General features: G+C 39.7%; 3 protein-coding genes and 1 long non-coding RNA gene across 5 annotated transcripts in view; 2 read left to right on the forward strand and 2 right to left on the reverse strand.

Moving 5' to 3' along the window:
- The window catches only part of tmem266 (transmembrane protein 266), a 32,358-nt gene extending 22,737 nt beyond the window's left edge, over nt 1-9,621 (forward strand). For both annotated transcript variants that reach the window (XM_077516907.1, XM_077516906.1), the window contains 8 exons: nt 858-1,012; nt 3,177-3,250; nt 4,773-4,829; nt 4,953-5,091; nt 6,355-6,470; nt 6,852-7,044; nt 8,461-8,523; nt 8,597-9,621. In XM_077516907.1, the coding sequence (XP_077373033.1) occupies nt 858-1,012; nt 3,177-3,250; nt 4,773-4,829; nt 4,953-5,091; nt 6,355-6,470; nt 6,852-7,044; nt 8,461-8,523; nt 8,597-9,210 (1,411 nt within the window). In that variant the 3' untranslated portion in view covers nt 9,211-9,621. The remainder of the gene's footprint in view (nt 1-857; nt 1,013-3,176; nt 3,251-4,772; nt 4,830-4,952; nt 5,092-6,354; nt 6,471-6,851; nt 7,045-8,460; nt 8,524-8,596) is intronic.
- A 1,496-nt stretch (nt 9,622-11,117) lies between these two features.
- Nucleotides 11,118-15,978, reverse strand: etfa (electron transfer flavoprotein subunit alpha). Its single transcript, XM_077516908.1, has 12 exons — nt 15,819-15,978; nt 14,954-15,103; nt 14,783-14,864; nt 14,634-14,716; nt 14,324-14,423; nt 14,096-14,206; nt 12,989-13,090; nt 12,840-12,908; nt 12,670-12,752; nt 12,159-12,224; nt 11,990-12,070; nt 11,118-11,392 (listed from the first exon to the last, which is right to left on the reverse strand). The coding sequence occupies exons 1-12, from the start codon at nt 15,855-15,857 to the stop codon at nt 11,357-11,359; spliced, it is 1,002 nt and encodes a 333-aa protein (XP_077373034.1). The 5' UTR covers nt 15,858-15,978; the 3' UTR covers nt 11,118-11,356.
- A 913-nt stretch (nt 15,979-16,891) lies between these two features.
- isl2a (ISL LIM homeobox 2a) lies at nt 16,892-20,552 on the forward strand. The gene is made up of 6 exons (XM_077518069.1): nt 16,892-17,258; nt 17,501-17,690; nt 17,794-18,053; nt 18,240-18,526; nt 19,614-19,781; nt 20,103-20,552. The coding sequence occupies exons 1-6, from the start codon at nt 17,201-17,203 to the stop codon at nt 20,217-20,219; spliced, it is 1,080 nt and encodes a 359-aa protein (XP_077374195.1). The 5' UTR covers nt 16,892-17,200; the 3' UTR covers nt 20,220-20,552.
- Nucleotides 18,147-19,836, reverse strand: LOC144016747 (uncharacterized). The gene is made up of 2 exons (XR_013282990.1): nt 19,617-19,836; nt 18,147-18,459 (listed from the first exon to the last, which is right to left on the reverse strand). It is a non-coding gene; the product is annotated as an uncharacterized LOC144016747 (long non-coding RNA).
- Nucleotides 20,553-21,498: the final 946 nt, after the last annotated feature.

Here is a 21,498-nt window from a genome sequence, read left to right on the forward strand (position 1 = left end):
ACACACCCCGGAAGGCGTGAATTTTTTTAAGCAAATTGAAATTTGAACGGTGTAAATCTAAAGTATTATGTGGGAGTTGTTTCTCGGCAAAAAAAAAAGTGAGGAGAATAAAAATCCGAATAACATATGTGGGATACTTTCAGTATTCACACAATTACTACGAAAAGACTTTAGAGTGAATTTGATTTTTTTTAATTCTTAAAAGACCTTCACCAAAGGAATGGGAGGGAAAAAAACGTTTTTACTCACTTATACTTGGGGCTGACTTCACTTCCAAGAGCAACTCATTCCATTTGCACGCAGCATAACAGCTAACTTCCGCTTCACCACGTTTACTTTGAAACCAAAGCGCCACTAATTGACCTGAATCTTAAGCAAATTCATCCATTTTCCTCCATCTCAAGGGACAGCCATTTTGACCAACACCTCCCTCTGATGTCAACCTAAATTGATACCCTCGGGCTCGCATTGCAAATGTCACATGACCAAACGCAGATGTTCGTAATGCGAGCCCGAGGGGAATTTGATGTCAATTTCCGTCACCAGCAGTGGGCAGTATTGGTCAAAATGGCAACCCCTGAGATGGATGAAAATGGAATGATTTGCTTAAGTCAATCAGTGGAGCCCGGGTTTCAAAGTTAACATGGTGAAGCGGCATTTAGCTGTTATGCTGCGCACAAATTGATTAACTGTTTTGGAATCCACTTATATTTGTATTAATTTTATTCCTGGGGGGAAAAAAAAGTATAACAGCAAACAAATGGCTGTTATCTTAGATAGGAAACCGAAGTCAAAAACGCGGAATGATTGAATGAGACACCCATCCCTTCTCCATCATCTGTCTTTCCCCCTCCCAGGTCCAACTGGCTGAAGCCGTGCTGCGGGGGCCGGGCGGCGCTGTGGCAAGTGTGCCTGTCGTCGGCCGGCTTCAACTGCGTCCTGGTGGCCTGCGTAGTTCTGGTGGTGGTGCTGCTGACTCTGGAGCTGCTGGTCGACACCAAGCTGCTGCAGTGTGAGTAAACAGATGCGGATTTAGGAGTCCAGCTGCTCCGTTTAATTGACGACCGTCAGCGCTTGTCTGCACCTGGAAACGCCGTGTAGCATGTCACGGCTGTTTGGGAACGTGCGATGAACAAGCTGCTAATTTTTCTGCCAACTCATCATAATGATGATTCAAGTCGGTAATTACGTCGTTTGTCATTTTTGAGTCGCCACGGAACTACAATCACTGCACTAAAAGCATACAAGATGAATTTATTTGATATACAGTGGTGCCCCGAGATGCCTTAAATCATCTTTTCCCATTTAAATGAATGGAAATGCTTTTAATACTCCCAAGCACCCCCTAAAAACAACAACATATATTCCATTGTTTTTTTAATCAGGAAAATGGCTCTCCATAATAGTGTGCTTCATAAACGTAATAACTTCATTTAATTTAAAGATTTAAAGTTTGTGCATCGTGATTAAGTCATTGTGAATCATGACGTGCTCAACTTGGCCACCGGGGGCAGTATGATACTGTCCGAAAGACACAAAGAAGATGTTCCTTGGTGTTTAAATATTCTTTGTTTATGGTATTATCACACCACGACTATACTAATTGTGAGCATGTTTGTGGCATTTTCCATTATTTGGGTTATTTTCCATGATATCACGAAGCTAACCTTTTTCTTTTTTTTCTTTTTTTTTTAAATACACAAGTTACAATATGCAATGTTTTACTCTTCTATGTTAGCATTAAGCTAACATTTTTTAAAACACAACATAATTTTTGTCTCTTCCATGTTAGCATTAAGCAAACATTTTTTAAAATACACAACATATTTTTAGTCTCTTCCATTCCATGTTAGCATTAAGCTAACATTTTTTTAAAATACACAACATAATTTTTCTCTTCCACGTTAGCATTAAGCTAACATTTTTTTAAAACACACAACATAATTTGTGTCTCTTCCATTCCATGTTAGCATTAAGCTAATTTTTTTTTTTTTAAATACACACCATATTTTTTGTCTCTTCCATGTTAGCATTAAGCTAACATTTTTTTAAACACACAACATAATTTTTGTCTCTTCCATTCCATGTTAGCATTAAGCTAACATTTTTTTAAAATACACAACATAATTTTGGTCTCTTCCATGTTAGCATTAAGCTAGCATTTTTTTATTTTATTTTTTTAAATACACAACATATCGTTTTTGCGTCTTTGTTTTATGTTCTGTTAACGGCTGTAAACATCTTCAATCCTCTTTTTTTTTTTTATTATTATTGTCCACAAATTGCCAAACTGCTGCTTATATTGAAGTGAACTGAGTTGACTTCACTACCACCATACAGTGCACATTCTGTACCACTGATTTTTGCTCCCATGACGCAGCAAAAAACTTGCTGAATGATGACTCGTACAGTATCACTGGGGTCACTCATCTCAAGGCACCACTAAACTGTATTTAGTTTAGTTTTTAGTAGTGGCACTGTAGTATAAAGTAAAAACGAAAGGTAAAGGCACATTCATATGATTAGAACTTGGAAAACATCCAAAAAGGCCAAAGAAAGTCATGTCTTATTTCTTATTCATCTTTGCACTTCTCCTATCTTTTAACTTTTAATGAGATGTGTGGTCCCAGAATGTTCAACATGATCCCAGGTGAGAAAGGCACGATGTGATGTAATACGAGGAATTCTATTTACAAGTACAACGCACACCTGTTGAAACAGCAGTGAACAGCTTTTGTTTTGTTTGTGATCTTTATGGTATATATGTTTTTTTTTTAATTATGTATAATGATATGTTATATACTATCAAAATAGGCATAATATTAAGTCTTAAGTCTGAGCTATTGTATGTTAGTTTATCTTCTCTATCCTCTGACCTTAGGCAACTGATCAATCACAATCTTGGCAAGCTAACTGTCCCATTAGTATTCTACTCTTGATACACAAGCGGTGTGACCCACAACAAGCCCATGTTACATTCATCCACATCATCTGTCCTGGCCAGGACATGCTCATCCATCATGAGCGCAAGGTCACAGGTCACATGGCCAGTGCCGGCTGGTATATGTTTTATTAGCGCAATAAATACACAGGCAGATATGATATAAATACACACGCCTGCGCCGGGATCACATGAGCAAGTCAATTGAGCGATCGTGTTTCTTCTTCCCTCGCAGTCAGCAACGCAACCCAATTCGCCGGTGTCATCCACTGGATCAGCCTGGCTATCCTGTCCCTGTTCTTCACTGAGGTGAGTCACGGCCAGATAACGAGCTCCATTTGCAGATGGGAAGGAGCGATTAGATTATTTTGCTTAATGTACAACATGGAGGGAATCACAGAGTAACCTGTGATATTATCACAATATGTTGCATTTTAAAAATAAACACAATAATATGTTCTACGCAACCTCACTATTCTAAATATGTTATTCTGGTTCATATTGTGTTACTGGAATATGAGTTAAGCATACATTTTTTTATCCATATCAGAAGGCTGCCATTTTGCCCCTTGACTGGAGATGACATCAATGTTGCTCAGGTAGCAACCAATCACAGCACAACTTCAGAAAGCAGGTGAGCTGTGATTGGCCATTGCCTGAGTCCTGAGCAACTGTGATGTCATCTTCAGTCGACAGCAAGTGGCAAAATGGCTGCCCCCTGATTTGGATAAAAACAGCCGAATTTTGCTTCAGAACCTCATATTCCACAAATGTATATTAATCAGAATGACATGTTTAGACTAGTGAGGTCACATATAACATATTATTGTCAAGAAATGTTTAAGGTTGACTTCCACTTTAAAATCAATATTTTAAGTCCATGTCGCACTCAACAGGAATCTAAAAGTTGACTTTATGATGATATTGTATACTTCTGCAAAACTTTAGCTTGCCCCCTGCCAAATGTATGTATCTTTAGTGTTCCATGCATGATTTTATGTATTTATTTATTTATTTATTGTACTTTTTATAAACACTCAGGTTGTACCAGATGGGGGAAATCATTGGCTGAAACGGGCTTCTGAAATCAAAATAATAATAATAATAATAATAAAATAATAAAATTAAAAAATCCACTTGTGGAAATGAGCTTCAGATTTTTTTTCAGAAATTATTATTATTATTATTTTTTTAATGGCAGGAATGGGTTTCCATAGAATGAAATTCAAACAAAGATTTTTAAACATCATCAAAATAAAGGGGGGACAATATTAATTAATTATTAGATGTTTTTTTAATCGTCCGAATTAATCAATTATCAGAATTTTATTCTGCTGAATATCAGAATCAGCATCAGTCTCAAAGAATCCCTATCGTCAGGCACTACTGTACTCAATCTTATAAATACGTATTTGCACGAGGGGGTGAATTTGACAAAATAGTCTTCATTTTACAATAATTCTGACATTATTATTACAATGAGCCAACATTACAAAAAACAATTGTTTACTGCATATTGTTGTTCTTGTGGCTCCAATTAAATGCAGGTGTTCAAAGTATTGATCACTGTTTCCTTTACAGCCTGGGACGTATTTCTTCCTCAGACTTGACGAGCCCACTGCTAACATTTCAATTCATTAGCAGGTTAGCCGCCAGGAATGAGCCCATATGCACAGCAGCAGTAAATGCCACCACCTCAGTCTTTTATTGGGAGTTACGACCCAGAATGCATTGCTGTCCCGCAGTGCTTCAGTTGGGCTCTCCTTGTTTTCCTCGCACCTTAAGCGACAGTGTCACCTTCGCTCTGTCTCCATCTTCTGTCCCCCCTCAGACCGTTTTCAGGATCGTGGTCCTGGGGATATGGGATTACATTGAGAACAAAGTGGAGGTAAGCTCCCGTGGGTGCTATTAGTCCCGCCTCAGGGGCTCCCTTCACTGCAGTGTCATTGCTTCAATGTCACAGCACAGCGAGCGTTTGTTTGTTTTTTTGTTTTGTTTTTTGTCGCCTCAGGTGTTCGACGGAGCCGTCATCGTCCTCTCGCTGGCCCCTATGGTGGCCTCCACCGTGGCCAACGGTCCCAGCAGCCCCTGGGACGCCATCGGCCTCATCATCACGCTGCGCATCTGGAGGGTCAAAAGGGTCATTGACGGTAAGAGTAACTCTATATGCGCAATGGTTTTCTTCATGTTCTATTTGAATGGGGAATTTACGCCCCCTTGTGGACATTCATGGGGGCGAGTATAAATATGACCCGGCATAGTGAAATGAGTCAGAAGTCGCCCGGGTGGATTCCGAAATATGAAGCAATAAATGGTTCAGTTGGCTAGGTCAAACTTCTTATACTTCTTTCATTGAAAAAACAACAACATTTTTTTCATCACTCACTTACGTGCTATCAGCAATCTTGTTATGGAGTTCATGACCCCAAAATACTGGCATCTGATTGGTCCATTGCCATTCGTTTCAGTAGCTTCCTGTTTAATGATGACTGATCTGATTACAAGTACGCTAGCTAACCCCTGCGCCTCTGTGGCGGCCATGTTGGTAGAGGCAATTTTTCCCTCATAGGCAATTCACGGACATTGCAAATACGTCGCAAGTTCGCAACTAATTTAATTCTCAGACGATTTTCGTGAGGTTTAATATTTTTGTTGATGCGTGTGCTACAAATATATACAATTTGGAAATTATATATTCATACTTGTACCTGTGAAAAGTTACTCCCAGTTTCTTTATAGTAATTGTATGGTGTTGTACGTGACCGTAATGTAGCACGATTAGCATGTAGACACGTAACTCACACATGAAATCATTTTTCAATCTAATCATTATCATTAAAGAAAGCAAGTACGCACAATGAGAACCGAAGCCAAAATATTGACTTCTTTATTTATTATTCAATATATTTTAGTGGAAACTTGTGTGTCAACGTGTGTGCCATTCAAGCTTGAGACCACCGTGTGTGCGTGTGCGTGCCCCTTTTCGAGCTTGTTGCCTCAATTGTCTCTTCCCTGGTTATTTTATTTATTTAACATGACTTATGGTATTATGCTGTCCTAATTAATGTGTTTTTGTTCCGCTGAGGCAGTCGCTAAGGGCAAACTGTTAAACCAATTATGGAGCGCAGAACACACTATTTGTTGGAAGTCATTGTTGGTTTTAACAGCCGTGCTCCCCCTTGTGGTTTTCCAATTAGCTGCACAATGCGCGTAGTAGAGATGGCAGGTGAGCGCCAGTCACCCCACACATGCACTCATTTCAACTGGGATGGGCAGATTTTTTTTTTTAATACCAATTTGATTGTAAATAAATCACCATTTACAAAAAAATATATATAAAATAGTAATTGTAAATAAATAAATAAATAAATACAATACAGTAATGGCGTGTGTTTCTGCCCTGTCTTATTCAGCCTACGTGCTCCAGGTGAAGGTAGAGATGGAGCTGGAAATCCAGCAGTATGAGAAGGCCAAGGCGGTGAGAGAGGAGCAGCTCGACCGCCTCACGCAGATTTGCCAGGAGCAGGCGGTAAGCGCAATTTGGCGTCTGTTGCAGCTCAACTCGTAATTACAGTTTGTTACCAGCAGAGGACAATAAAGCACCATAAAAGAAAAAAAAAGATTTAAAAAAATATATATTTTCAACGTCATCATTCATTCCACATTACTTAACCTGAGAGCATCTCTTGGTATATTTTATATAATTAACCAAAATAAATAAATGTGTCATTGTTATGGCTGTGTTAGTTTTACTGCAGCAAACCAAAGACTATCTGTGAGCTCTGATGTCACTGAAATGTCATCCTATACCATTTCGATTTGTGCCTTGTACAATACGGCCTGTCCACTTCTTCTATCTCCGTGAAGAAATGAAGTCAACACCCCTTTTCTCTCCCTCTTTTCCCTTCAGTTTGAAATCCGCCAGCTGAGGGCCCACCTGGCCCAGCAGGACCTGGATCTGGTGGCGGAGCGGGAAGCAGCCATGCAGGTCCACCATATGTGGGGTAAACCGAGCAGCAGTTTCCATGAGGTGGACGGACTGGCCCCCGGGGTCTCCGATCATCACAGGCCGACCAAAGTCAGAGAGCCCGGAGGGCCCTCAGGTAACCGTCTGGAAAAGGCGACTCCTTTGTCCCGGCGGGCTATCAGGTGGCTTCGTGCACAAGGCGGCGTTCACTTGCCGTTTTCAGCGCTAAGTTGTGGCTTCGGTGCCTTGAGACCTGCCGGACAAATGATTGTTGATACACGGATAAGTGAACCTGAAACTGAACGTTGCTCATGTGGAACTGACAGCCGTGAGAAATCCCTCACACTTGCAGAATCGGACGATTTTTGCCTTTCAAACATTTACCAAAACAATCGGCCAACTGGAATGGCTGATTATTTTCCCCTTAAAACGTTATAATCGAAGAATAACGAAATTTCCGACGCTTTCACAGTACCTTGAATGCACCATTTTGCTTGCGCAGCATTAGCAACTAGCAAGTGTGTAGCGTATGTCATTCTGGTTATTCTGTTGTCTCCAAAGCGTCTTTTGAGCTGTTTAATGACATCCCAGTTACAGTTAACTGTAAAACTAAATAGACAATAAGAATAACATACACTGTATATTTAAATACAAAACATGCTGCGTTTTAAAAACATCGCCAACCTAGCGCTAATGCTAATAGCGAAGGGAGGATCTCATTCACATGCTAACCGGAAGTTAGCAAGCACTTCGGGAGTGCTTTTCCTACAAAAAACGAATATTCACACACAAATGCTGTGGGAACACATACCCACAGGTAAAATAACACTACGCAAAGGCAGAAATTCTTCCCAATGTGTGGAAAACGAGTTATTTTAATAAAATTCAATCGTAACGTTCTTCTGTACTTTAAGTGTGTACACCGTGGATGTACGGAACCACACTGCCCCCAAGAGGCCAAACGGCACAGGAATAGTCAGAATTTGTTCTTACTGCTTCTTTTTTTTTCAGTTTCTATTAGATCAGTTGATTATTTGTTATTATTTTAATTTCGTCATTGCCCTTTCAAGTTATATTTAACGTTTCAAGGATTAAAAAAAAAATAAAAAATTCTCAAAGTCCAAGGATGCAAACCTCCAAGGACTTTTTTTTTTTTTTTGTCCTATCATACATTTCCACATGACATGGCATGAAAAAAAATGCCAGAGGTCCCAGGTTAGCCCAATAATTCCCAAAACTTATGAAAATAACACATTAAAAATATATAGAATAAAAGGTTTTATTATTGATGCATTAATAAATCTATACAATAACCTTGTTTACCTCATGAAATTTGTTGATAAGGTCATACTATGGAATTTTATGCATTCTAAATATATGTATATATATTTTTTTAAAATAAGCGTCCGATTAATCAGTAATCTGTATTTTTTTTTCCGGCCAAAAATCGGCATCGGCCTCAAAAAATTCGTATTGGTCGGGCTCTAATTTTGTTGATCTGGAAAGACGCACTGTGAATTCTGAAGCATTTCTGCATCTCCCGCTGCTTCAGATCACCACGGCCAGGACGACATGAACAACTACATCAGTCAGTATTACAGCGAGCCGAGCAGCGGTGAGCATCGACCGCATCCCAGTCACTCCTCAGGTCCCGCTACCCGTATCGCTCATTGTGCCATCTCTCGTAGACATGGGCGTCCCCGACCCGGCGGCGCGCATCATCACCACGGCGGCCATCGACGTCCACCTGCCCAACAACCCCAGCCAGCTGCCGCCGTCCCTGGTGAGCGCCGACGGCGTGTCGGGCGGCCGGCTGCAGCGCGCCAACAGCTCGGCCAGCGAGGCCTCCACTACGACGGCGTCGCGCATCAGCAGCCGCGCGCCGGGATCGTCGGCCGACTGCAGCTCCACCGTGCGCGAGGCGTCCACGTCCACGGACTACAGCGACCAGCGCTGCTACCCGCCTCCCTACAGCAGCCCGCTGGCACTGGCCAATCAGCCCAGGGGGAGCCCCAGCGCCGTGGTGCAGGAGCTGCTCTCCTCGCTGTCCGAGGACTCCTGTTTGAGTCAGAAGGGCCTGGACCCGGTCAACCTCAAACCGCCCAGCCCCACCGGTTCCACCAAAAACAGCCCCCAGCTGGAGAACAGGGTGAACATCTACAACAAGAGGAACCAGGAGAGCCGGCTGGGCTCGCACGCCAAACCGCTCATCCATCTGCAGGGAAATGAAGCTTTCCTGGAGGAGAAGTACAGGATGATGGAGCCGGTCGACGCGCCCGTCCATCATCTGTCCGGGACATAAGGTGGTGGAAGAGAGCAGGAACAGGAACGTAAATCGATGCTCCAGTCCATCGTCTGCCTGGGATGTATCGTGGTGGAAGAGAGCAGGAACAGGATCCTCACTTGATGCTCCAAGCCACCATCTGTCTGTCAGAGACATAAGATGGAGGACAGGAACACGGACTTCTATACACTCTTGAATCTATCTGAGACACAAGATAGGGGACAGGAACAGGAACCTCAAAAAACGTTTGAATCCATTGTCAGTTTGAGACAAAAGAGTGGCAGGAACAGGAACCTCAAAAAGTGTTTGAATCCATCATCTTTCTGAAACATAAAATAGTGGCAGAGAGCAGGAACAGGAATCTCACTTGGTGCTCCAAACCACCATTTGTCCAAGACATAAGATAGTGGCTGAAAGCAGGAATAGGAACCTCAAAAAAGTCTGAATCCATTATCAGTTTGAGACATAAGTGTGGCAGAGAGCAGGAACAGGAACCTTGAAAAAATGTTGAATCCATTATCAGTTTGAGACATAAGAGTGGCAGGAACAGGAACCTCAAACATGTTTGAATCCATCATCTGTCTGAGACATAAAATAGCAGCAGAGAGCAGGAAAAGGAATCACTTGGTGCTCCAAACCACCATTTGTACAAGACATAAATTGTGGCAGAGAGCAGGAACAGGAATCTCACTTGGTGCTCCAAACCACCATTTGTCCAACACATAAAATAGTGGCTGAGAGCAGGAACATAAAAAGATGCTCAAATCCATCATCTGTCCGTGACAGAGAGCAGGAACAGGAATCTCACTTGGTGCGCCAAACCACCAGGAATCTCAAAAGATGGCCAAACTCATAATTTGTCCGTGCCATAAGATAGTGGGAGAGAACAGGAAGAGAAACCTCAAAAGACGTGTGAATCAATCATTTAATTCTAAGACGTTAGATGGCAGCAGAAGAAATCAGGAACAGGAACTTCAAAAGACGCCTGAATCCTTCATCTGACTGAGACAAGTTTGGAAAAGAGAGCAGGAACAGGACCATTAATAGTTACCATACTCCAAAAATAATCACATCTCTATAAAAATAGGGTAGATGTATATAGCAGGAACAGGAAACTCAATCAAACCATTGTCTGTCTGAGACGTTACATGATGAAGGGTAGCAGGAACAGAAACCTCCATTGATGCTCCAAGACGGAGAGCAGGAACAAGAACCTAAGTCAATGCTGCTGTCTGGGACAAAGGGTAGTGGAAGAGGGCAGGAACAGGTATTTTGAATAAGTAATCCATCCATCATGTGTGGTGGGCGTAACATTGCTGGATGAAGCGCAAGAGCGCCCGTGAACCTGGGCCACTTTTCAGGAAATAACTCACACAGACACACTGATGATCATTTGAACAAACTTGAGCAGCAACAGGGAGCGTTCCTCATGCTGTATGGGCTACAAGCGTCTGCACGCATGTCGGCTGTTTCATGAAAACTTCCTAAAAAAAAAAAAAGTTTGACAAAACAACTGCAGGGTACTGTGGAATCAGTATTGAGATAAACGTCCTTTCTAATATTTGTCTTTCTATTTTAGCAATGTTTGTAATTGAAATTCCATGAATGGAGTTAAAAAAAAAAAAAAAAAAAAATTTTTTGCAATCTAGCCAAGTTCAACTTGGCCACTATTGACATTTTAATATGTGCATTAATGTCTACGTTATTGTATTACTGATTCTCGCGCAGGTGTGTAAATATTTGGAGACAGGAGGAATTATGTGTGTCTACTACAAATTGCTCATCGCATGAACCTTCTAAAATATCGCACACCAACTTTATTGTACTGTCTGTCAACAGACATTTTCTATCTCGGTCATCATGGTTGACCGACACTACTACAATAAAGTGGAAAAAAAAAATTAAAAAAAATACACACGTGAGTGGTCAGTTTTCACCTTTAATAGTCCCAAAACACTTCCGAGACGGGGCCAGGAAGTGGAATTGCAGCTAGTCACCACAAGGAGGCACTAAATATCTTCGATCAATTGTCATTTAAAACGTGTGCATGGATAAAATGGTGTCATTGATCTTAAAGACATTCATTAGCAGGCCGGTTGCATCCTGCATTTGTTGTTGAAGGCTGCAGCTGCTACACCAAAGTTTTCTGACGCTTGCTTCATCCTCACTTGCTCAACGCTTCGGTCATCTCAGGAACAGCCTGGGGGGGTGCAAAGTAATGCAAAACAGTCAAACGTTCTGCCTGTAATTCATAACTTCATAGTTGAAAGTGTTATGGGACTAAAAAACTATTCATTGCATATTTTTTTTATTGATCAGACTCATCAGTTATCACAATTTTTATTCTGCCAAATATTGCAATCTGCATCAACCTAAAAAAAAAAAATAGAACATTCAAAAATTGTTCCTCAGCGACTCGAGGACAGAGTTCACGCCGAGTATCAATTGTCCTTTTGGGGGGGAAAACGAGCGGCGAGGCCATCCATTTTAATCAGCTATCTGATCGGTAAGCGGTAAGCCGATCTGGCGCCGGAGGTCACAAGTCCACTGCCACTCACAATTATTACTTAATCGCGTCCGCGGGGAGTTCGGCGAGACGCCGGCGCACTTCACGTGACACCTGCCGCCGTCCCGCGACAGCCGTGGATCACTTTGAAGAGACGTTTTAACAATGTGTTCATTGTGATTGGACTTTGCATTTGTGTGGAACTCACACCAAAAACGAACCGTTATCGTTTTTGTCAGTTTTTGAGAAAGCAGCTTAATTGATTCAAATTAATAACCTATATAAGATCACCTTGAAGAGATCCGCAACCAGGCCGTAGTCTGACACCTGGAAAATGGGAGCTTCTGGGTCCTTGTTGATGGCTACAATAGTCTTTAAAAAAAAAAAAAAATCAAACAAAATGAAGTCTTTTTCGAGAGCATATTATCAAGAATTCCATTTTACAATTCACGAGACGTACCTTGCTGTCTTTCATTCCAGCCAAGTGTTGAATAGCTCCAGAGATGCCCACCGCGATGTACAGCTCCTGTGGACAGGAACAGGAACAGGAACATGCTCGTAAAACAGAAGAGGCGCACCAATTCTTGGGTTGAACTGAAACGGGCTGGTCTTAACATTTGAAAAATTTCAAGTCGGTTTGGTCGAAGAACCTCACTACTCAAGGAAAATGGATGAACTGGCCCTCGAGGAGCACTTAACGGCGCCGTTAGCGTCACTTTGCAGGACTTTAACGTGTGGATAATCATCAGCAGAGAAACTGCCTGAACCGTCTTAATGGGTCATTAACCTTTAACGAAAAAGGACAGCGACGATGATAGCGGCTTGCAAGTACGCTTGGAACCTCCAAGGTTGAAGATGACGACAATTTATTCTGAGACGGGTCGACATGTTGCTCAGTTATTTTTCTCAGACGGGTTGTGCCGTAAGACAAATTTGTGTATTTTGGCAAAAAATCTGATTGAGCAACTTACCGGTGCCACAATCTTGCCCGTTTGTCCCACTTGCATATCATTAGGAACATAACCAGCATCGACGGCAGCTCGAGAAGCACCAACTTCACAAAAAAAAAAAAAAAACATTGTGTGAGTTGTTCAAATGAATAATGACAGAAAATAATGTTTGTGTTGGCGCAACATCAAACCTGCTGCGTTCAATTTGTCCGCAAGATCATAAAGCAGTTTGAAGTTTTCTCCACTTTTCAATCCTCTTCCTGCAAAAACACATCAATGAATGACAGTGACAATTCTATAGTTTGTGACTTCTAAACCCCCCCCCAAAAAAATGTCCCACCTCCTGACACGACAACCTTTGCGCTGGTCAACTCGGGACGATCACTCTTGGTCAGATTCTGTTCCAGCCACTCGGAAATTCCCACGGCGGAACCAGCAGCCACTGCAGGCATACGGAGATCGAACATGAGTCAATATTTCGTACAACCGATGGCCACAACAATAGGTACACCTGTATGGAAGGACCAAAACTGCCAAAATTCAAAATAAATAAATGACTAAAAGTTTAAATAAAAATAGATATAAAAAAAATATGTCATTCAAAAATTACATACAAAAATATATATATATCCATTCATCCATTTTCTTGACCGCTTATTCCTCACAAGGGTCGTAGGGGGTGCTGGAGCCTATCTCAGCTGGCTTTGGGCAGTAGGCGGGGACCTGGACTGGTTGCCATTTTTTCCCCTTTTAGTCATTTATTTATTTAGTGATTTATTTATTTTTTAATTCATTTATTTATTTATTTTGAATTTTGGCAGTTTTGAGTAAAAGTGAAAATAAAAAATTGATATAAAAATATCATTCAAAAATTAAATAAAAATTAATATTTTTATATAATACATATATTTTATTACCATTTATATTTATTTTTCTTGATATAATTTTTTAATTATATTTTTTATATCCATTTATAGTTTACATTTATTTTTTAATTTAGCCATTTATTTATTTATTTTGGCAGCTTTAGGCCGTACTGCAAAATAAATGAGTACCGTAAATAAATAAATGACCAAATACATGTCTAAAAGTGAAAATAAAAACGGTTTAAAAAAAAAAAAACCTAATTAAAATAAATATATATATATATATATATATATATATATATATATATATATATATATATATATATATATATATATATAACCATTTATATATATATATATATATATATATATATAACCATTTATATATATATATATATATATATATATATATATATATATATATATATATATATTACCATTTATATTTATTTTTTGGGATATAATTTTCTAATTGTATTGTTTTATATCCATTTTTCGTTTCACTTTTAGTCATTTATTTATGTAGTTATTTATTTATTTTGAATTTTGGAACTCCACCCGATGACGATTTCGTTGCTTACCGTTTTCCGTCGCGGCACTTCCGCCCTCGGCGGGCGCCGCCTCAAACGACGTCCCTCTTACGGTGAACACCTTCACGGGCTCGCTGCACTTGACCGTGCTGAGAGCGTTTCCTGGTGACGTCACGTTACGGACAAGCGTCAGGAACAGTAACACCTCAAAACGACACTTTCAACTGCAGTGTTGGGAAATCAGTTTTTTTGTTAAAAAATAAATAAATAAAAATTTACCAGCGTAGATGGTTCTGACAAACGTATCCGGTGACTTGATCTCGATAATTTCAGAGATTGGAGCTACATCCAACTTGGCAGCAACTCTTGGCAGAAGATTCTACAAAGCGCAGTGATTGAGGAAAAGGTTCATGTTTGCTGATGAAAAAAGACAAGAGAAAAGATGCTTGCGCAGATATTTGTGTCTGTGTGAAATCAAACGACCAAATAAATCTGTTACTGTATCTGCTTGTTCCTGAAAATCAAATTGGTGCTGAAAGGCTACTTAAAAAAAAATAAAATAGAAAAGAAAAGAAGAATCCATTGTTACCTTTCCAAAGGCAGATGCACCAGCACAGATATGGGTGAAGTTGAACTGCTTTTGTGTGGCCAGGACGAGCGGCGTCAGCTCCTCTGAAGAATAAAACCAAATGTGAGTCAATGTCAAAAAAGTAATAATAATGCCAACTATGTCTCTACCTGGCAGAGCTCCTTTGCAAAAGTCATTCTGAACCACCAAAACTTTCTTCACTCCTTGTACTTTACTGATTTCCTCCACAACCTGAAAAAAAAAAAGCATTTTAAACATCTACCGTCAGTAGTGGGACATTTTTGTGTTAAAACATGTTAAAAAGACAAATACTTTCACACCTTTGCACAGTTTGTTCCTGCGACCAGACAAGCCACCTCACCACCAAGTTTGTTAGCAGCACTGATGGCATTCAGTGTAATTGGCGTCAACTTGTCATTGTTGTGTTCCGCAACCACCAAAGTGCTCTGAAACCTTTGCAGGACGCCAGCCTGTTGGACAAAACACATATCAACATAAACAGCTTCAATTCAAACGAAGCACTGCTATTATCTTTATAAAGGAAGTAGGCTGGGTGTACCTAATGTTGTGACTTGCTTGAAAACGTAATTAACTTTTTTTTTTGTATTAAAAAACAAACAAACATCAAATGCAATATAATGTTGCGTGTGAACAAACAATACTGTGTCCTGTGGTTGCGAAACAGCATCATGTTCACCTTCAAGATAACGCCAGCTTCATGTGGACACAACCAGACAGTACTAGTCGAGAACAGAACGTCCACGCAGATATTACACAGCGAGAATCTGCGTCCTATATTTGACCTTATAATATGTATTTTTGCGCCGTATTGTTTATTATATGATAAATTGATTCCCATTTCAACCACAACATTCTAGTTTCGACTCACCAGTCGTCAACTCCGGTTTCATAACCACCGCGCAGCTATGCTAACACCGCTTAGCATTAGCAAAGACCACTCTAGTCGAGTCATAATCAAACATTAGAAAATCTTACGTCACACTATTGTTTATTTGTCAAGCGTGTGTTTTAACAAATTGTGCACGACGACTTTTGACCAAGAAATGAGTCTGCGTGGCTGACCAGCTGCTGCAGCAAGAAAACGGATAAGGTAGCTTAGTGAAGCGAAGTTAACGCAAAGAAAAACACAATTGTTATATATTAGCCGCTTCATCAAATTCTTACCAAGCGTGTCACGTTCGTTTTGGACAAAACTCTGTTCATGGTGGACTCTGGTCTGGATGCTCCTCCGGACTCCTGCTGCACTGACAACTGCTGCCGAAGGCACTGGGCCAAAGGTTAGCTGACGTTCTCGGTTGACTTCTCGCGAGATCCAGCGGAGGTTGAGAAGGTTGGGGGTCACAAACAGAAATATTCAACACTTTCGTTTTTATAATAGTGTTTTGTTTAGACCAACAAAGTACAAACACAAATAAAGAGAAATATTTAGTAAGGTTTTAAAGAAATATGTACTGTAACTAACCTAAAGAAGTAATTAAAAAAAGAATACAATATTAAGATGTTTATTTTTATTTATTTATTTTTTGGTAAATACAGTCCAATTGTGCTCCTGTAATATTTAATATTTGTTAAATCGTATACTGTATCTAGTAAAACGATACCGTTCTGTTTAAAATATAACTTTTTTTTTTTTTTTTGGTAAACACTGAACTTGAAACGAATACTTGGCTATTTCGGGGATTAGCAAACCCAAAAATAGGTATTTTACTTTGTGTTTATTTATTTATTTATTTATTTATTTATTTATTTATTTATTTACTTAAACTAATTTTGGCTATAATTTACATACATTAAATTAATATATATTTAGAAATATTTATATGAATATCCACACGTGCACCTATACCACAGCAATAGGAACACATTAACAATAAAAAAAAATTGCCTTTAAAAAACACGACACAAAGCACATTTATGTGAAGAAATGCAAGAAGAAATGCAGGTTAAAGGATAGTGGAACTAAATTGGTCACATTTATTTTCCACCCAGTAGCGGGTGCTATAGAGTAAAATGCAAAACAAAAACTTAACATTGGTTTTACTTGTTTTTATGCACAAAAAATCAAATGAAAAAGGAATAAAATATTGCCATTGTATCTATCCTTTTTTTAAATAATAATAATAAATAAAGTACACGTATAGGTCTACAAGTTTGTTAATATTTTATTGTTTACTTCGTTATATTAATAAAAGCTCAAAACAGCAAAAATAATAAATCTGATGTAAAATTAATGGAATGAAAATAGTAACAATCATTTTTAGCCAAACTAAAGCATGATATAGTAAAAAGATAATAAAAATAAAATCATGTACATTAATTACGGCAAGCAGAAGTTACCCAAAATGTCAGACCAGTTTTTTTTGTTGTTTTTTTAAGTGCTTCCAGTGTATTCTTTGCATGGTGTCACCCTTCCTTGTGGACGCACAGAGGTCCAAGGTCTGCAGACGTCACAGGTTGGGGGAGCTTTGTTTTGTGTGCCCTCCTCTCATGCGGCCAACACAAGTTGAAGCATCCAGCCAGGGGACGGGACGCGCTCTTCCTCCCGCATGGTGGATATCCTGCTCAATGCGTCTTTCTTGGATGATATGGGGGATCATTCCAAAAGTAAGACATGCATTTTTTTTTTTCTTTCGACGTATTTTATAGGGACTGATTTTTTTTCTTGTTCTTTGCAAAACCGTCTAAAAATTTGCAGAAATGTATCAGAAAAATGTCACAATTTTGCACTTTGTGATATTTTGCCTTTTGCCTGAAAATGAATCGTCGTCGATGTGATGCGAGTGAGATGATGCTGTGCGGTGCATGTGTGCAGGCATTAATAGCTCATATCCATCCACGTGTTACAGAGAAATCAGGAATTGCAATGTGCGTGGGCTGCGGGAGTCAGATACACGACCAGTACATCATGAGGGTGTCCCCGGACCTGGAGTGGCATGCAGCCTGCCTCAAGTGCGCCGAGTGCGGCCAGTACCTGGACGAGAGCTGCACTTGCTTCGTCCGGGACGGAAAGACTTATTGTAAAAGAGATTATGTCAGGTAGGATTCATATTTTTACAAATACACTCGTTTTGTTTTGTTTTTTTTGTGCTGCTTCCAAAAAGGTCACATGACAACTTCACTATAATGACTTTCTTTTTAGGTTATTTGGCATAAAATGTGCAAAATGCAACACGGGCTTCTGCAGCAGCGACCTGGTGATGAGAGCCCGACAAAGTGTGTATCACATGGAATGTTTCCGGTGCTCGGTGTGTAGTCGACACCTCCTGCCCGGGGACGAGTTCTCGGTGCGGGACGACGAACTGCTGTGCCGGGCCGACCATGCCCTGTTGCTGGAGAGAACCTCCGCCGACAGCCCGCTGAGCCCCGGGAACATTCACTCCAGACCCCTGCACATTTCCGGTATTATTATTATTATTAATTATTATTATTTTTATTATTATTCGTTAAAATGCACCTGAATGCATAATATTCCTCGAAAAAAAACGAAGTAGCTTGAAAAAAGTCGGCATTTAATGTTAACATCTTAATATAATATTTTCCCCGTGTCTCGCGATTTTTTCGTTCATATCATTTTTCGCCCCTCAGACCCGGTCTCCGTTCGGCATCCACCTCATCACCGGAACCACATCCACAAGCAGTCCGAGAAGACCACCCGGGTCCGGACGGTGCTGAACGAGAAGCAGCTGCACACGTTGCGGACGTGCTACAACGCCAACCCGAGGCCCGACGCGCTGATGAAGGAGCAGCTGGTGGAGATGACCGGCCTGAGCCCCAGGGTGATCCGGGTCTGGTTCCAGAACAAACGCTGCAAGGACAAGAAGAGGTCCATTCTGATGAAGCAGCTGCAGCAGCAGCAACATTGCGACAAAACGGTCAGTTTTCCACATTTGGATGGATGCAGCTACATTGCAAATTTAGCCACTTTGGGACTAAATGTTATCTGCTAAAACGTATAGAATTTGTCTTGCACTCTTGTTTCTTGCGATGTGGACTAAAACTAACTTTTGTAAATTATACAAAATTATTATATCGTCTTGAAACTCCAAATAAGCATCTAAAACTAAGGCATGAATCGTTCAATGCATGTAATATTTAAAAATTAATTCATGAACACAGCTCGAAGAAAAATATTTGAAATTGATTATATGAGTAAAAATCACATGTATACTGACATGAATTAACTGCCTTATATTGTAACATATAAAAAGTCACTCTCCATAACTGATATTTTTTAATCACCATTTTTTTCCCTTTAATTCCTTCCACGAATTGTAATCTATAGGAATTTATCCATGTTATTTTATTTACTAAATGAGAGCATAACTGCATGTCATTAAAATATTTTTTAAGTACTGGTCTCACATTCGACTTTGGCATAAAAATGAAATAAAAGCATCCTTATTAAAGTTACCATTTTATTTTAAATGAATTATGTCTTGCAGAATGCACATACAGGACTGTCTTAGAAAATTAGAATATTGTGATAAAGTCTTTTACTTTCTGTAATGCAATTAAAAAAACAAAAATGTTATACATTCTGGATTCACTTGGAAACACTTGCAGGTGTTTTGAGTTAATTAGATGATTCAAGTGATTAGTTGAATAGCCTACTAGTATACTTTTTCATGATATTCTAATATTTTGAGATAGGATATTTGAGTTTTCTTAAGCTGTAAGCCATAATCAGCAATATTAAAATAATAAAAGGCTTGCAATATTTCAGTTGATTTGTAATGAATCCAGAACGTATGACATTTTTGTTTTTTTTAATTACATTACAGAAAATAAAGAACTTTATCACAATATTCTAAGTTTCTGAGAAAGTCCTATTATGACACTTTAAATGCCCTAAAGTTAATTTTAATTTGTAACACCAACACTATTAAATGACATTTGATCATTTTTATTCTATAAACTGTATATTTCGGGCGCTTATGTGTAAATACACGTTGCATATAGAACCTGCAGGGCCTGACAGGAACGCCGCTGGTGGCAGGCAGCCCCATCCGCCATGACAGCACCGTGCAGGGGAACTCGGTGGAGGTGCAAACCTACCAACCGCCCTGGAAGAGCCTCAGCGATTTCGCCCTGCAGAGTGAACTGGACCAGCCCGCTTTTCAACAACTGGTAAGAAACGTAACAGCAACGTGAAAAGCATGCGAACTACAGACTCTTTATTAGGTACACCTGCGCAAAATGGCATCCATCCGGGACAGAACAGTGAGAGACTGTTAATGAAAACTGTTTCTAATATTTTGACCAATGCAGGTTATAAAAATATGAGAAAATACAAATAAATGATTTGGTTATCTAATCGATATTCTAAAAAATAAGCAAACTGATATCACTTTAATACTTTCATTTATTAGTGTAATATTTTAGTTATCGTCGAACAAAAACAACAACAACAAACAAAAAAAACACTAATGAAATGTTTTGTTGTCCCAGATGTCTTTTTCCGAGTCGGGCTCGTTGGGGAACTCTTCGGCCAGTGACGTCACGTCGCTGTCGTCTCAGCTTCCGGACACGCCCAACAGCATGGTACCGAGTCCGGTGGACACGTGAGGAGCTCGCTCACGGGACGCCAAATACACGAGGACTTCATCCACAACAAAACAATCACAAGATGCTGCTGATGGATTTACTCGAGAGGATACTAGGCTACTTTTTTTTTTTTTCTTCCCCTCCCTCCTTCAAGTACAAGACGGAAGCGGACGCGCTTTGTGGGATTCGAACGTGTGGACAAAACTTCATCAAAGTGTCTCGGCGGAAGCCAGAATACAACAATGTGTGGATGTGCATGGCATCGCTTTATCTGCGCGGACAAATAAGTTATTATTGTTATTTATTATTGTAACGAATAGCCAATCTTACCAATAAAACGATCCTTCTAATTCATTCATTTTTTTGGAAGTAAATTTGTTTATTTAGCTTGGAGAGTACTTCCAATAATAATTTAGCATTTCCCAAAGAGGACTAAATAAAAATTCTTCAGTGCTAGTGGGCGAGTAAACGAATTTGTTGTTAAAAAAAAAAAAAAAAAAAGTATTGGCCAAAAGAAACAAATTAAATAAGTAAATTTAATGGAACTAGTTAAATATGTTTATTAAAAATAATAATAATAAAAAAAGACAAAACAAAATAAAAATTTTCTTTTTCTAAAAATCAACAGAACCAGTGAACGTATTTGGCAAAACAAATTCAAATTGAAAATTATAAAAACCTATATTTTTTCTTAAAAAAAAAAAAAAAAAAAAAAAAGTCACGGTTTTAGAACTTCGGATTACAAAAATGCAAAATAACGGATATAAAAAAAATGGTTGTAAAATTCAAATTAATCGGATTTTCATCCCGATTTAAAAAAAAAATACATTCTACATAATATGCTAGCCGAAATGAGCATTTTTATTTTATTTATTTATTTTTTTTAAACTTTCTTTTGTCGTCTTTCCAAATGGCTACAGTCCAGACAGACGACAGTCTTATCTGCATCTGGCATCACCTGCCAAGAGCCCTCTGACAGGGGCCACAACACAACACACGGGGGTGGGGCTGTCGTAAGGAGAAAGGGGGGGGGGTCACTCCACGCCGCCCGCGGACGCATCTTGGCGCGTCCCGAGTTTATTTTCCTTCCAGTCGGAATGCTGCACGGCAAATAGCCGCTGGACAAGAGGGAGCAGGCGGGTCAAGCCGGGCTTGACACACGACACCTTCGCAACTTGTTTGGGAGGATCCGCTTTTATCAGTGCCAGGAAACGGAAACCGACGCAGTCAACGGTGCAGCAGCAATTATGCAACACTGAAGGGCAAATGAGTTTCCCAATTTATGATACAATTTGCATTT

Source organism: Festucalex cinctus, chromosome 3 (genome assembly GCF_051991245.1).
Source record: "Festucalex cinctus isolate MCC-2025b chromosome 3, RoL_Fcin_1.0, whole genome shotgun sequence".
In the NCBI taxonomy this organism is placed as follows: domain Eukaryota; kingdom Metazoa; phylum Chordata; class Actinopteri; order Syngnathiformes; family Syngnathidae; genus Festucalex; species Festucalex cinctus.

Excerpts from the sequence above, each read along its gene's own strand:
- etfa (XM_077516908.1), bottom strand. The coding sequence starts at position 15,857 with ATGAACAGAGTTTTGTCCAAAACGAACGTGACACGCTTG. Across the intron at positions 14,865-14,953 it reads CAGGAACAAACTGTGCAAAG|GTTGTGGAGGAAATCAGTAA; the intron begins GTGTGAAAGTAT and ends TTTTTTTTTCAG. Across the intron at positions 13,091-14,095 it reads AAGTGCCGCGACGGAAAACG|TGGCTGCTGGTTCCGCCGTG; the intron begins GTAAGCAACGAA and ends GTATGCCTGCAG.
- isl2a (XM_077518069.1), top strand. The coding sequence starts at position 17,201 with ATGGTGGATATCCTGCTCAATGCGTCTTTCTTGGATGATATGGGGGAT. Across the intron at positions 17,259-17,500 it reads TATGGGGGATCATTCCAAAA|AGAAATCAGGAATTGCAATG; the intron begins GTAAGACATGCA and ends CACGTGTTACAG. Across the intron at positions 18,054-18,239 it reads CAGACCCCTGCACATTTCCG|ACCCGGTCTCCGTTCGGCAT; the intron begins GTATTATTATTA and ends TTCGCCCCTCAG.